The 15,149-nt window shown below is 45.2% G+C and overlaps 1 protein-coding gene across 1 annotated transcript; it reads right to left on the bottom strand.

Moving 5' to 3' along the window:
* Positions 1-308: 308 nt before the first annotated feature.
* On the bottom strand, positions 309-14,913 carry agbl2 (ATP/GTP binding protein-like 2). Its single transcript, XM_039000411.1, has 23 exons — positions 14,902-14,913; positions 14,723-14,800; positions 12,310-12,376; positions 11,612-11,758; positions 8,198-8,377; positions 7,894-8,001; positions 7,621-7,771; positions 6,815-7,481; positions 6,518-6,660; positions 6,202-6,361; positions 5,921-6,047; positions 5,738-5,838; positions 5,434-5,552; positions 5,286-5,357; positions 5,091-5,199; positions 4,745-4,831; positions 4,506-4,622; positions 4,176-4,233; positions 3,119-3,346; positions 2,275-2,644; positions 1,920-2,060; positions 1,200-1,447; positions 309-316 (listed from the first exon to the last, which is right to left on the bottom strand). The coding sequence occupies exons 1-23, from the start codon at positions 14,911-14,913 to the stop codon at positions 309-311; spliced, it is 3,498 nt and encodes a 1,165-aa protein (XP_038856339.1).
* Between the last annotated feature and the right edge of the window lie 236 nt (positions 14,914-15,149).

Raw genomic sequence — 15,149 nt, 5'->3', positions numbered from 1 at the left:
TGATTTGTCACTATGTTGACGGTCCCTAACTGCTGTTGGCGGACGTAAGGAAAACTACAGGCGAATATCCAACCTGAATTAACCTCGGTCGCGGTCGCGAGTCTTTACCTCGGTCGCAGATTTTCCAATTTCAAAACGATTTGGAGCACAACACGAATTAGAAAAATAAATGCAGTACTTTTCAATGTGTGAGATGTAAGAGGTGTGCCGTGGGAGCGTGAGATGAGGGTCAAATCCATGTCTCGCGGTCAATGCGTGAGAGTTGGCAGCTCTGGTTTGATGGGATTTAGGAGTTTAGGGCCGCCTGACTACTCGGCTGAGCGGACACACAGAAACAGAGATGAACACTGGGAAACACAGGAAAGAGAGTCGTGTAAATCTCCTACTAATATTGATTATGATTAAGGAGAAACTTACATGCTACTTACATGTATCTCAAGTTAGGATTCAGCCCTCAGTTTTGTATCAGTGGACCATGTTCAACAATTTACAGATGTATTTTCATACCATGTGTACCTTGAGTGATTTTTTTGTACAGATGTGAAGAGATTAAATGTTTGTCTTTTTAGTCACATATACTGTATATATTTTTTGTCACGTGATATGTGGATGTCTCACCCAGCTATCTTAAGATGAATGCACTCATTTTAAGTCGCTCTGGATAAGTGTCTGCTAAATATCTATGTTTCACAAGGTTTATGCTACAGTAACATTGAGTCTGAATGAAGACATGCATACACCGTTTGATAATATTACGCGGGCTGCCTAGTAATACTGAGACAGTATTTTCTGGACTGATGTTATATGATACTTTATGATCAATGATGAGCTGTCTCTTGATTAACAGAAATAACTTCTGCATTGGGAGTGACTCAATCTGATTATGCCCCAATTTGAAAAATAAATAATTTACATGATGAAAAATGGATACAAAATATTATAAAAAGTATGCAAAACAGTTCAGTTAGATTTAAAGTGACATGTAGACTCATCAAATAAGAAAGGTACACAATCAAGGCAAAAATACATGTAATTTCGATATCCACCTGAAAGGCAATGTGGTGTACATCTTTTTGTGGTCAAAATAGAGCAGAAACTCCCTATAGTCTCCGCCCATCTTCAGGGTTCATATCAGCAGTCTGTCTGGTACATTTGCCAATGTGTGTCTCTGCCTGGTTCTCAGCTCAAAGGTGCTGTACTGCGAGGAGGGGCAGACCCTGACGGTCTGGCGACCATCCTCTTCTCCAGATCCATCCCTGTCCCTGCTTCCGCCCCTCTCCCACTGGAGTGGAACCTGGAGTTATTGGCCAGGCTGAGTTTCTGGAGCCTACGTAGACTGTCTAGCTGTCGGGGCGGATGATCTATCTTGGTGTGGGTGGTCGAGGACATCTGGGGTAAAATGCCCATTTCCTGTTTATCCTCCTCTTGCAATGTCTGTTGGGCCAACCTGAGAAGAATGGGTACCATTCAAATGAGCTCTGAATGCAAGTTAAGCATTCCACTGAGAGCAAGCAAGTTCAGCGTTTCACTGTACTTGTGCATGTGACACTTGAATGTAGTTTTTAGACATATTAGCTGGTAAGATAAAGAACCTTATAAACTGGGTGGATTGAGCCCTGAATGCTGATTGGCTGACAGCCGTGATATATCAGACCATATACCACTTGTATGACAAAACATTTATTTTTACTGCTCTAATTACGTTGGTAACCAGTTTATAATAGCAATAAGGTACCTTGAGGGTTTGTGATATATGGCTAATATATCATGGCTAAGGGCTTATCCAGGCACTTCGCGTTGCGTCTTGCTTAAGAACAGCCCTTAGCCGTGGTATATTGGCCATATATAACTCCTCGTCGGGCCTTATTGCTTAAATATAAAACTGGTATAAGCCAAGGGGTGGCATACCCTCTCAGTACCTGTGGTTGCTTTTCACACGCCTTGCTGCTGCATCTCCTCCACACACACGCCTGCCTTCTCCCCCCCTCAGTGGCTCTCTCTTTGAGGGGCCCTGCCTCTGTACTCCAGCCCCTGCCTGGTCTCCCCATATACGGCCATGGCTACAGAGGAAAGATGGAGGGAAGAGGGGTTATAGCTGGGGCAGGACCTCAGAGGGAGAGTTATTCTCACATGTAGAATGAAAGAAACATAAATAAACATCTGTTGTATATGCACTGTATTATACTATGTATACCAATATACAGTATATTATGTCCAGCACTATAACTAGACGCACTAGAAAGTCAAAATGCCTGGCGTGGAGAGGACAGTAACCTTTTCCCTCTGAAGTCTATGTGCCTCAGGTCTGGCAGGAAGGAGTTACCGTCTGTCCCAGGTTTATTCTGTGGTTTCTCAAAGGCTGCTTGAGGTCCACTCTGGTCCTGCTCACCCACAGGCATAGCGTCTGATACACCTGCTGTGCAGTCCCTTTCTGGGCTCCTCCGTAGGGTCTCCAGGGCATCTGTGTTAGAGGTTGGAGCCTCTGGCATGTAGTAGCGTATGGAGACCCGGGCTGCGTGGCCTTGTTTCTCTGGGCGTGGCCACTGGTGGTGGGACTTGGCTGGGTAGACGTTGGAAGAGCGGCAGGGCTCCAGGCCTTGTGGCGGGATGAACTCAGGGACCACCCTGCACTGCATGCCCGGAACTACTGGGGGAGACCTGACACATTTCCAACACAAAACACATTTGTGTGACGGACTGTCCAATTTAACATTGACATATTTATGCAGACGATGTACGGTCCCAGTCCTGTACGTTTAGTCATAAATGCAGTCAACTTTCAATAAAGAGCATATTTTACCGCTATGTTTTGCTGTAGTTACCTGGTGTGTAAAGCAGGCATCCTCTCTGAAAGACAAGAGTAATAACAGCATTCATACTGATCGAACATCTCTGCAATAGCAATATTTGGAATGTTTGATTAGCATCTGTTAAATTGTGGGGTGGAAAAGAATGCCACTGACTTCACTCCTGATTGCAGTTCTTTGTCATACTACTTTAATTCTACTATCATACTACTTTCCTGTTAGTGAACACCTAACTTCATATTGGGTGTGTGTTCTTCATGTCAATATTGTACCATCCATTCTACCCACTCTATTTCTGCACTCCAACCCACCTCTCATCCCAGCGTGGCTTCTGTGATCGGGGCTGAAGGGCATGGGTTGCTGCTGAATGGGGGTGGTGTGAACCCTGATCTTCGAGGTGGGCACAGGCACAGAGAAGCCGCGTTGCTGTACGGCTGTAAAAGATAAGGGGCGACGCTGAGGTCCCGGCCGCGGGGCCTGGGAGGAGCCAAACTGCAGCTGGGGACTCCAATACTGCAGCCGCTCCTCCTCCGGCTCCTCTGAGGAAGGGACGTTTATTGTAATGAATATTGCCCTGGAGGCTGAACTGAGCGATTTCCGCTATATGGGCCAGTTGCAAAGTACAAATGAATTAATGAATTTAAGGGTCGGGTTAGGCATTAGGGTTAGCATTGTGGTTAGGGTTAAGATAATATTGTATTACTTTGTGGCTGTGCCAGCTAGTGGCCACTCTGCAGAGGGTGTTACGTCTGATTCCAGCTCACACTCTCAAACACATAGATCCCCTGAACGCAGCTCACTCTCCAGATCCCAATCACCTGAATTCTGATCACTTGTTCACACACCTGTATGTCATTATCACACACTACTTAGTTCAGTTCTTTGCACCCCATCATTGTGAGGTATTGTTTGTTTTGTGACACACTTCTATTCAAAGCGCTGGGTTTCCTGTAATTAATCCTCCTGTGTATGATAGTTTTGGCCTGCCTCACTAACGACGCCTTTTGCCTGTACTTTAGCCTATCGCATTTCCTGTTATCAACCTATTGCCTGATCTCCCGGTCAATGTTACTAGCCTTTTCCCTGCCTGTACTGTTGCCTTTTTGGACCCCTTGTGTATGACCTTCTGCCTGCCCCTGGACACAGCTACTTGCCTCCTCCTGTGGTCCTTTACAAATAAACACCTGCTGCGCTTGAAACCAGCTCTCTGTCTCCCATCGTGTTCATTACACAGGGCAAGATTCATGACAATAAATGTCAACCTGAACATTGTGCATGTAAACTCGAAAAAATAAAAAAAATGTTTTTCTTTAGTCACATGGCCAGAAAACGAAATCCATTCCTAATGATAAAAGTCTATCCATGTACCTGTGACAGGTGGCTGAGTACTCAGGTATGCAGCCCTTACAGCATCCAGGTATTCATTCTGGAACACAGTTAATGCTGAGCATCAGATTAGGACAAAACAGTCACTGCTCGTTCATGCCTTTTGTCAAGTTTGATGGGGTGGGGATGCTCAGAGTGCATTGACCTACTGAGAAGAGGTTGGAAGGGAGGGGGGGGGGGGGGGGGGGGGGGTTAGGCCCAGGTTGTTGTGAAATACCTTGAGAAAATTTTAACTGTAGCAGTACTTTAATTAATGACAATGCAAAACTATCAACATGCAGTAGGGCTTGAAGGGTGAATGGCAGCCATTACCTTCTCTGACTCCTCCTCCTGCCAGAGGGTCACATGGCCTATGACCCCGATGCGAGTGGTGGGATGGGGGATCCAGGAGCGTCCTGTCTGACGGCTCACTGTCACCACAAACGGCACCTACCGTTACATCAGAAGTAGAAGCTCATGTCTTCAGAAATGAGATACTGGGGAAATGCAAAAGCCACAATCTGTCTAAGCAAATGAGGAAGAGCGTGAGCTTCTCTCACTCTAATCCATACCTCTCTCTTCTTCTTCTCTCTGACCACGGCCACCGTCTTTTCCTGGATCCTCACCTTCACCATGTCCTCAGTGGGTAGCACAGGGTCCTGCAGAGAACAGACAGGAGGAAGAATGTAATTTGGCAAGTTTGTTTTGTTCCTAAAGTGAAATCTCCACCCTTCCGGGGCAAAAGGCAATGTAAAACGAACTCGCCCGATCACGCTTGATCCATTATGGGGAACTTTCGCTGGCTATATCATCTGTATGTCTCTCCCAGCCTTTTATGTATTAGGGACCACTGTATGTTTCATTGTATCTGGTGGATGAGCTGCACTAATGTGTTGTGTGTGTGTGTGTTCTTCTCACTATGTTCTTGACGTTCCTGTGGAGGACCTTTGGGTCGACGTTCCTCACTCTCTCCTGTCTCAGTCTGTTCCTCTCCTTACCACTCCTCAGGTGCTTCTTCTTCGCTTGGCTCTGCTAGAAAAGAAGTTGGCATTAGACTGTTAAAGCTTTTGTACACAAACATAACTGAGGTCATACGAAGGTTAAGGTTCAAACGACACCTCATCAATTTGGTTCAGTAGATGGACAGGCAGGCCATCAGACTCTGTGCTGTTTGAGCCGCTGGTACTGTGGAGGAGACACAAAAAGGACATTTAGGTGTGTGTGTGTGTGTGTGTGTGTGATGCTCTAAAACCTTCCTTACCTGGACTCAATGTCAGAAATGGAGACGCTGAGAGATCCATCAGAGTCGACCTCCCGGCCCAGCCTCTCTCTGACCTCCTGCCTTAACATCGCCCGCAACTCAGCTAGGCAGTGACTGGTCTAACACACACACACACACACACACACACACACACACACACACACACACACACACACACACACACACACACACACACACACACACACACACACACACACACACACACACATATTATGGCTCATCAACATGACAAGCTGAGATGTAACCTTGGTCACTGTGGTAGTGAGAGGTTGACTTCCCTCACCTTGGTTGGGTCGGGATCACAGTAGTCCAGCAGTGTGTCACATAAGTAGTACCCCAGAGACTTCAGGTCCCTGGTGGTGAAATGGGTCCCCTTCCTGTTCCCTATAATACAGAATGGCTCTGTGAAATGAAGCTCTATAGCATGCATACACATATACACACACTACACCCTGTGCATGCTTACCCAGGGTGGAGCCTCCGAAGGTGGACTCCATGGTGTAGCTGTTCTTGATGCCTAGCCTCCACATGACGACGCGTCCTGTTCCCTCTTTACTCTGATGAACCCTGAACTTACAGCTCCTGAACGAGAACTTCAGGAAGAGGACACAAACATCGTGTTTGACTCCCTAGCTGTGATTTATAACATAAATGTATGATTGTATTGTGGTTTTATACTGGAGATGCCTTCTTGGCCAGGTCTCCAGTAAAAAAATATGATTTTCTTTCTTTCAATGGGATTGGAACCTTGTCATTGGCGTTCTTGCTCATCATGAGCGGGAAGACTCTCTCATGGAGCCGTTGTGTGGCGTCATCGCTGTTGGTACAGCCATACATGAAGACGTTGTTCTTACGACTGTGACCGTGGAAATCACAATACAACACCACGTCCCTCTCAGCCATCAGTCTTGGGTGCCATGGCAACAACAAGGACAGAGGGAAAACCATGGCAACAGGGTCAGAGGTCAGAAAAGGCAGAGTGAACTGACAAACCTCTCCATAGGTTAGAAAGGTATGACCGTGTCACATCTGTTTGAGTATCCTCCTGCTTCCCGCCTCTCACCTCTTGACCATGTTCTTGGTGTGCCAGACACAGGGGAAGGAGTCCCTCAGCAGGGTATTGTAGTTCCTGTTCAGGTCCCTGCCGGCCAGAGAGCAGCGGTAGTTCCCCACAACCACCCCGTCTGGGTTCAGCATGGGCACCACCTGCAAGACCGCAAGGGAGAAATACAACAATCAACATGGGTGTCTTTATTGGGTGTTTCTAATTCTGAAGGGAAAACGTAATTTATCCCACATGGCAGTCAATAAAACACATGGATATTTACAAAGATAAAAAGGCCCAAAGTGCGTCAGCGACCTTAAACACAAAAGTCTCCCTCAGCAGCCTGGCGTCGTCTGACTCTCCCAGCAGGAAGTCCAGGAAGCCCTGCATCATCCAGGAGCTGTTGGTCTCCCCTGGGTGCACCCTGGCTGTAACCACCACCGCTCGCTTGGCACTCCTATCCATCCACCCCCCTCCTGGTGATGTCACTGTCAGCACGTGCACAGCATTGCCAGCCAGGCTGCGGCACAGCACCCGCAGCTTGCAGTAGGCGCCGGTGGCCGAGTTGGAGGTGAGGCGGCTGAGGTAGCGCTGCAGGTGGGAGTAGGTGTAGGGGTAGCAGTGGGCCAAATAGCAGGTGTCAAAGTCGTAGGGGAACTGGCTGGTCCAGGTAAGGGAGTGTAGGGACTTTGTGTTGGTGGTTGTGTTGTTGTCCTGCTCAGCCTGGTGGTGCTGGTTGCGGTAGTATCTGATGTTGGAGCCAGTTCGGCGCCAGCCCTCTCCCTTCTCCCAGGCGGCTCTTTCAGAGTAGAGCAGAGGCCTCATGCCCAGGCAGTACAGGCTGCTAGCCTTCATCAGGTTGACTATGGTGAAGCGATAGTTGACCCCCGCCTTCATGTTTCTGACCCGGAAGTAGAACCACTGTGTGTGCTTGGTGGTGTACATGTCGGTGCGGAGGGTGAGCTCATAGTCATGGACACCGCTGTGTAAGGGGGAGAGGGGGATAGAAAGAGAGTGAGAAGGAAAGATTCTTCCCTACACACAGTTACCCTCCCTGCAACTTAGCAACAATTTGTAAATTGTAAATAGGTTAAACAGTTATACAGGCTCCGTAGACTCACACTTGAACTGCCTTCTGCAGGTTGCCGCTCTCAAAGCGTGACTCAAAGGCCAGGGTGGACTTGTCCTGATGCATTGCACAAGAGGTGGCGCTCTTGATGGGCCCCCGGCTTCCTCCCACACGAGAGTAGGTGAAGTAGGAGGTCTTTGTGCCTAAACAGGGGAAAAAATAAGAACAGGAGCTAGAAGGACAGGTGAGAGAGGTAACACTGTCAGAAAATGAAAGCCTACTAAGGGCACCACTATATACCTTACTGACATAGAGTTAGGGTTACCTGGGTCAATGCAGTAAACTACGTTCCCCTTTTCCTCCCTGACAGGCATGGGGGCCCTCTCATGGCCCGTGGGCTGGTAGAACGGCTCTGGGTCTGGAGGGTCCCACTCTAGAACACAACAATATATTTCAATAACAATAACATTCCAATTTGGATTAACACGATACTGTATAATAGTTTAAAAATGTGGAGCCCACTGAGAAACAGAACTCTGTAATGGACAGCTCTGGACTGTTCTATACACTGTAGAGGTCAAAACAACACTTAGTGTTTGTTACAGCATATACAGTTCAGTGGTATGTACCTATGTGGTGTATGGCTTCCTTGAAGACCTCATACTCAATGGGCCAGCGGACCCCCTGGAAAGGGGTGGAGGGGATGGAAAACAGGTCCAGGGGCTCCCTAAGCCGGGGGATGGGACGCTCCCCGTCAAAATCTATCACCAGCTGCCTGGTCCTGAGGGCCTGTCCCAGGTGCAAGGTGACTGGGGGATAGATAGAAAACATCACTGCATCACAAAAAAAGGTGATAGGTATAGTTTTGTCATGAAATTCTATGTACAGGAAAAACATATATGCAACAGTAGTGTAAGTCAACCCAGCAGCGTGGAGCATGGAGGAGGTGGTGTGATGGTGCTTTGCTGGTGACACTGTCAGTGACTTTTTTAGAATTCAAGGCACACTTAACCAACATGGCTACTACAGCATTCTGCAACAATACGCCATCCCACCTGGTTTGCGCTTAGTGGGACTATAATTTGTTTGAGAAACAGACACCTCACAAGTCCTCAACTGGCAGCTTCATTAAATAGTACCCGCAAAACACCCATCTCAACGTCAACAGTGAAAAGGCGACTCCGGAATGCTGGCCTTCTAGGCAGAGTTCCTCTGTCCAACGTCTGTGTTTTTGCCCATCTTTCTTTTTATTGGCCAGTCTGAGATACGGCTTTTTCTTTGCAACTGCCTAGAAGGCCAGCATCCCGGAGTCGCCACTTCACTGTTGACATTGAGACTGGTGTTTTGCGGGTACTATTTAATGAAGCTGCCAGTTGAGGACTTGTGAGGCGTCTGTTTCTCAAACTAGACACTCTCATGTACTTGTCCTCTTGCTCAGTTGTGCACCGGAGCCTCCCACTTCTCTTTCTATTCTGGTTAGAGACAGTTTGCGCTGTTCTGTGAAGGGAGTAGTACACAGCGTTGTACCAGATCTTCAGTTCCTTGGCAATTTCTTGCATGGAATAGCCTTCATTCATCAGAACAAGAATAGACTGACGAGTTTCAGCAGAAAGTTCTTTGTTTCTGGCCATTTTGAGCCTGTAATCGAATCCATAAATGCTGATGCTCCAGATACTCAACTAGTCTAAAGAAGGACAGTTTTATTGCTTCTTTAATCAGAACAACAGTTTTCAGCTGTGCTAACATAATTGCAAAAGGGTTTTCTAATGATCAATTAGCCTTTTAAAATGATTAACTTGGATTAGCTAACACAACATGCCATTGAAACACAGGAGTGATGGTTGCTGATAACGGGCCTCTGTACGCCTATATAGATATTCCATAAAAAATCTGCCGTTTCCAGCTACAACAGTCATTTACAACATTAACAATGTCTACACTGTATAAAGTATTCAGACCCCTTGACTTTTCCAAATTTTGTTATATTACAGCCTTATTCTAAAATGGATAAAATATTTTGTTCTCTGCATCAATCTACACACAATATGCCACAATGACAAAGCAAAAACGTTTTTATTTTATTTTTTGCAAATGTATTAAAAATAAACTGAAATATTACATTTACATAACATCACATTTACATTTACCCTTTACTCAGTACTTTGTTGACGCACCTTTTGCAGCGATTACTGCCTCGAGTCTTCTTGGGTATGACGTTACAAGCTTGGCACACCTGTATTTGGGGAATTTCTCCCATTCTTCACTGCAGATCCTCTCAAGCACTGTCAGGTTGCATGGGGAGCGTTGCTGCACAGCTATTTTCAGGTCTCTCTAGAGATGTTAGATCGGGTTCAATTCCGGGGTCTGCCTGGGCCACTCAAGGACATTGTCCCGAAGCCACACCTGTGTTGTCTTGGCTGTGTGCTTAGGGTCGTTGTCCTGTTGGAATGTGAACCTTATCCCCAGTCTGAGGTCCTGAGCGCTCTGGAGCAGGTTTTCATCAAGTACATCTGTACTTTGTGCCGTTCATCTTTCCCTTGATTCTGACCTAGTCTCCCAGTCCCTGCCGCTGAAAAACATTCCCACAGCATGATGCTGCCACCACCATGCTTCACCGTAGGGATGGTGTCAGGATTCCTCCAGACGTCACGCTTGGCATTCAGGCCAAAGAGTTCAATCTGGGTGTCATCAGACCAGAAAATATTTTAGGTGCTCTTTGGCATCTCCAAGTGTGCTGCCATGTGCCATAAAGGCCTGATTGGTGGAGTGCTGCAGAGATGGTTGTCCTTCTGGAAGGTTCTCCCATCTCCACAGAGGAACTCTGGAGCTCTGTCAGAGTGACCATCGGGTTCTTGGTCACCTCCCTGACCAAGGCTGTTCTCCCCTGATAGCTCAGTTTGGGCAGGCGGCCAGCTCTAGGAAGTCTTGGTGATTCCAAACTCTTCCATTTAAGAATGATGGAGGCCACTGTGTTCTTGGGGACCCTTAAATGCGGCAGATTTATTTTGGTACCCTTCCCCAGATCTGTGCCTCGACACAATCCTGTCTCGGAGCTCTACGGACAATTCCTTCGACCTCATGGCTTGGTTTTTGCTCTGACATGCATACTCAACTTGGGGACCTTATATAGACAGGTGTTTGCCTTTCCAAATCATGTCCAATCAATTGAATTTACCACAGGTGGACTCCAATCAAGTTGTAGAAACATGTCAAGGATGATCAATGGAAACAGGATGCACCTGAGCTCAATTTCAATTCTCATAGCAAAGGGTCTGAAAACTTCTGTAAATAAGGTATTTCTGTTTTTATTTTCTAATAAATTTGCAAAAGTCTCTAAAAACCTGTTTTCACTTGGTCATTATGGGGTATTGTGTGTAGATTGATGAGGTAAAACAATAATTTAATAAATTTAAGAACAAGGCTCTAACGTAACAAAATGTGGGAAAAGTTATGGGGTCTGAATACTTTCCGAATGCACTATATGTATAATATTTGATCTATCCTGCTGAGAAAAACAAAGCCGGTTGATGGTAGTAGACACTAATAATAAGATGCTTAACCGTAACCAGCAGAGGCATTCAACAGAGATCTAATCTGGTCTTTTGGGATGACAGGGCTTTAAAAGATGACTAAACTGACACCACCCTCTGTGTCCTCTAATCAAGGTATTACATGGAGCAGGTGAACTGGATTGCTTTAATCAACTGGATTACACTGCTGCATCACATCCAAAAGTAACATGACCCAGCATTGGAGAAGCCTGGGAATCACGCTCTATTGTGAAATACAACAAGGTATACCAGCCCTCTTGTTCATCAGTCATCACTATCTGCCCATGCCACAAACTTGCGGGCTTTGCTTAACACTTTAACCACAAATCCAATTTTAACCATTAATCAACTATACACTGCTAACAAAAACTCATACCACTACTACTATCCAGATGAAGAGTAAATTGTTATAGTTCAAGTGTAAAATAGCTTTATTCGCTATTTTGACCCATTTGTCCTTTTTGCATGTCCATATTGTAGCTCTCATCTTACATGCCCTCCTGCCAGGCTCCTGCTCCTCATCCTCCATGTTGGAATTATTGCTGTCAGAGGAGTGGGTGCCTGGGTGGATGGAGCCGGGGTGGTGGGAATTCCTCCATCTTTGTCTTAAGAGGTTGCCTTGGAAAGAATTATCTGTGCCTGAGGGGAGAGAATTCGTACCCTGATGAAGACAGCTTGCCTGTCGAAACGTTGGTAATTAAATATTTTTGCATCTGAGCTCCTAGAGTGTGCGGCTCTCCTTTATTTTCAAGTTTTCTACTCCGCTAGCCAGCACCTCGCCTATACAGGTGTGCGTTTCTTTTTCTTCTAGATTGAGGGGAGAGAATTGACATTTCTGAGGGAAGCACTGTAATGTTTTTTTTCTTGGTTTATAGCAAAGAATGCATAAACATTTTATCTGTGTATGTAAACATGTCACATAACTGGCTAATATGGCAAGAGTAGCAGTAGCACAATCTCATGTACTATGCTCAACTACTGTATAAAAGGTCACAATGGCATCTTGTTTGTTGGGGTAAGATTGGTGCCCTTGAATTGATTGATTTGCAGGATTAAATTGCATGGTAATTTGACAGAGAGTAGAGTGATGTAGGTCAGGTCTCACCAAGTAACATTTACGTAAACAAATGATGCAAGGCAAGCCTCTTGAGTTTCCAGTAATTGTGTCAGGTTGCCAAGTGCCAACCTACTTGTAAAGAGTCCATAGTGCTGTAGGTGGTGCAGGATGAGTCTCTCATAGGCATCCTCTGATGTCCTCTTAGAATAAATCAGATGAAGCTTGCATTTAGCAGGCTAGGTGATAGACTACTGCAATTATTGTAATAATTTAGTAAAATACTGTAAATGTGAGTAACCGTAAAACATCTGGGGCCGGTTTCCCAAAAATATCTTACGGCTAAATGAATCGTTAGAACCTTTGTTGGAGCATCGTTAAATCTCTGAGCCATTCCCAAATCCATCGTTATTAACGTTGCACTTGAAAACGCTCGTAATCTAACGCCTGCCTCAGACCATTCGTAGAACAGCTAAACATGAAATCACATGATTTATCCATCTCTCTGTGACCGCTGATAACTTCTGACCAATGTTGACTAGAAAACAAAGTTGCCAGTGTCTTTGCAATTAATCAAAACAAGCAACCGAGATGACTGCATTAACATTTAAACAGTTGGCTATAGGCTTATTTTAATCATATTGAAATACATTTCATGTTCAATCAATTTAGTTATATTTTATACTTGTAGGCTAAGGTCTGTAATTGGTCTCAATATTTGATGTGTAGCCTAAAGTGTGTAATGATGTGCCAAATCGGTGATTCAGTGCATTTTGGGGGGGGGGGTAAGCATTAGAATAAGCCACCTCAATATTTACAGCTGTAGGTAGTAATATCTCTCTAGGAGCTGATCCCTCGTCAGTTTTGTGAAATAATTATAATGTTAAGGAAAGATTTGAATGGAGAAAGCTGATCCGAGAGCAGCGCTCCCTTTCTTTCTATCCTATCAGGATCGACACATCATGCTCCAACGACGCACAGCAAACCTCTCTGCGTGGTGTTTTGTGAAACGCATGTTACATCTTCTGCCTCTGTAGGAAATATGCATAATTAAAACACGAAATTCCATCGCTATCGGGAAACCGGGTCCTGACTAGTAACGTTATAAGTACAATCTTAGCTGATCACAACAACAATCACGTTTGTGTTTTGTTGGCATAGGATACTTTGTAATAAAATAATGTAGCCTATGGCTTCAAATATTGTACAACACCTCATGTACGTTGTTCTCATATAAATCATTCCTAGAGATCATTGAAGATCTAGCTAGCTAGCCTAGCAATCAAATAAATCTTATTTGCATGTGAACATGTTTATTATGGGATGCTTTTGCTCTACTCGTGTTTAGGTTTTTGTTAGTGGTCCACTCAACATGTTAAAATGTTTCTCATCTAACTAACTAGCTACAGTACTGACCAGTATCTCTGTGTCTGTCTTCAATGCTGGGCACATCCTGGGTGGAACTGCAAAAGAGAATTCCCACAGAAGTTAGTATTCACGTGTTGCTTGCTAAATTAGCTAACATTACTTAGCTGGAACAGAACTTTAGACCAACAACAACGAGTGGTAACTGGTTACAGCTTCTCAGATATTATCACATATTATTGAACATTCCTAACAGCAAATAACGTTAGACAAAACCCAAAACGTACCTTTGAATGAAAAACACGTCTTGACTTGCACGAAAGGTGTGGGTGAACTTCATAGTTAGCTAGGTCACTTGACCAGTAGCAGCGAGCAAAAAAAGAACTTTCACTACAATGTTGCTTAGCAACTAATGTTCCGTGCACCGTTGCCATGGGATCAGGGGTGCATTCAGTATGACCGAACGGTATTGAAAGTTTAACTCAACGGAAACGATACTGTACTGAACGACCAGTTTAATACCGATGTGATTATGGGGGCCAGAGAGAGATTGTATGGTGGGCTGTGTGCTGCACGAGTTTTGCGATTTCAAGTGATCACACCCACCAAACGGGAGCAAACGCACCTCAAACCGTCACGAACGCACCCCAGTTCTCTTGTTTGTAGCTTTGCTTTGATCGTGGTGGCGACAATACCTAGCTAGCTACTGCAAGATCAAGATAGCGTGCAGTGCTCACCTTTTGTTTACAGCACGGGCATGGGTAGAGCACACGAAGGTAGCTTTCTATCTGCGACTTGCATTATCTAAAAAAAAATATTCAATACAGTTGTTACGGGTTTTTCTCAACGAGCGATTAACAGTTGCTGTTGAGGAGATATTCGGGGCAGTTGAATAAAACGCAAACTTAGTACCAGGAAGAACTTTCCCCTTCAAAGGAGGAAAACGACTGTCTGCAAAGGCTGCTTGAAATCGCTGTTATTAAACCTGAGATAAGGCTACACATAGCAGGTTCGTTAGTTTGTCTAGTTCGACTACTCTACATTGTATGTAACAAAATGTACAGTATTTATTGGACGACTCATATCAGCTTTTGCGTTTTCAATGTTAATGCTGTGTATTGTGTTTTGTGATTGCAGTCTACCATAGGCGACTCATGACGTTTACATTGTCATTTCATCCAGACCTCCAGCAGCTCACTCTCCATGGTGATCAGGAGGTTCCCCCTGATCAGTAGCACTGTGTGCAGGAGTGGAGCCCTAGTCTGGGACAGGAGGACCAAGAGCCTACACATATTACAGAGGAACATGGGGAGCTCAGGAACAGTCAGTGGGAAGAGTAGCTTCCAAAGCTGGAAGATGATACCAAATACTCCATATTCACTCCTGCCTGTGTGAAAAGTGACTGTGATGAGAACCTAATTCTGCACTCATATCTTTATCATGGTCAACATGAAGTTAATGAAGAAAGGGTCTCTCTCCCCAGCTCCTCAACTAAACAGATCAATACAGAACCTTATGAAGAGGACTACATAGTATCAGAACTAACCAGTGACTGTCATTCTCTCGCTGCAGTAATCCAGACTGTTCTGCAGTTCAGTGTGAAAAGTGTCA

Source organism: Salvelinus namaycush, chromosome 9 (genome assembly GCF_016432855.1).
Source record: "Salvelinus namaycush isolate Seneca chromosome 9, SaNama_1.0, whole genome shotgun sequence".
Taxonomy (NCBI): domain Eukaryota; kingdom Metazoa; phylum Chordata; class Actinopteri; order Salmoniformes; family Salmonidae; genus Salvelinus; species Salvelinus namaycush.
The sequence above is the reverse complement of the archived record's forward strand: the minus strand, read 5'-3'. Positions and strand labels throughout refer to the sequence as shown.

Excerpts from the sequence above, each read along its gene's own strand:
- agbl2 (XM_039000411.1), bottom strand. Across the intron at positions 3,347-4,175 it reads TACTCAGCCACCTGTCACAG|AGGAGCCGGAGGAGGAGCGG; the intron begins GTACATGGATAG and ends TCCCTTCCTCAG. Across the intron at positions 2,645-3,118 it reads AAGCCACGCTGGGATGAGAG|TTCCGGGCATGCAGTGCAGG; the intron begins GTGGGTTGGAGT and ends CTCCCCCAGTAG.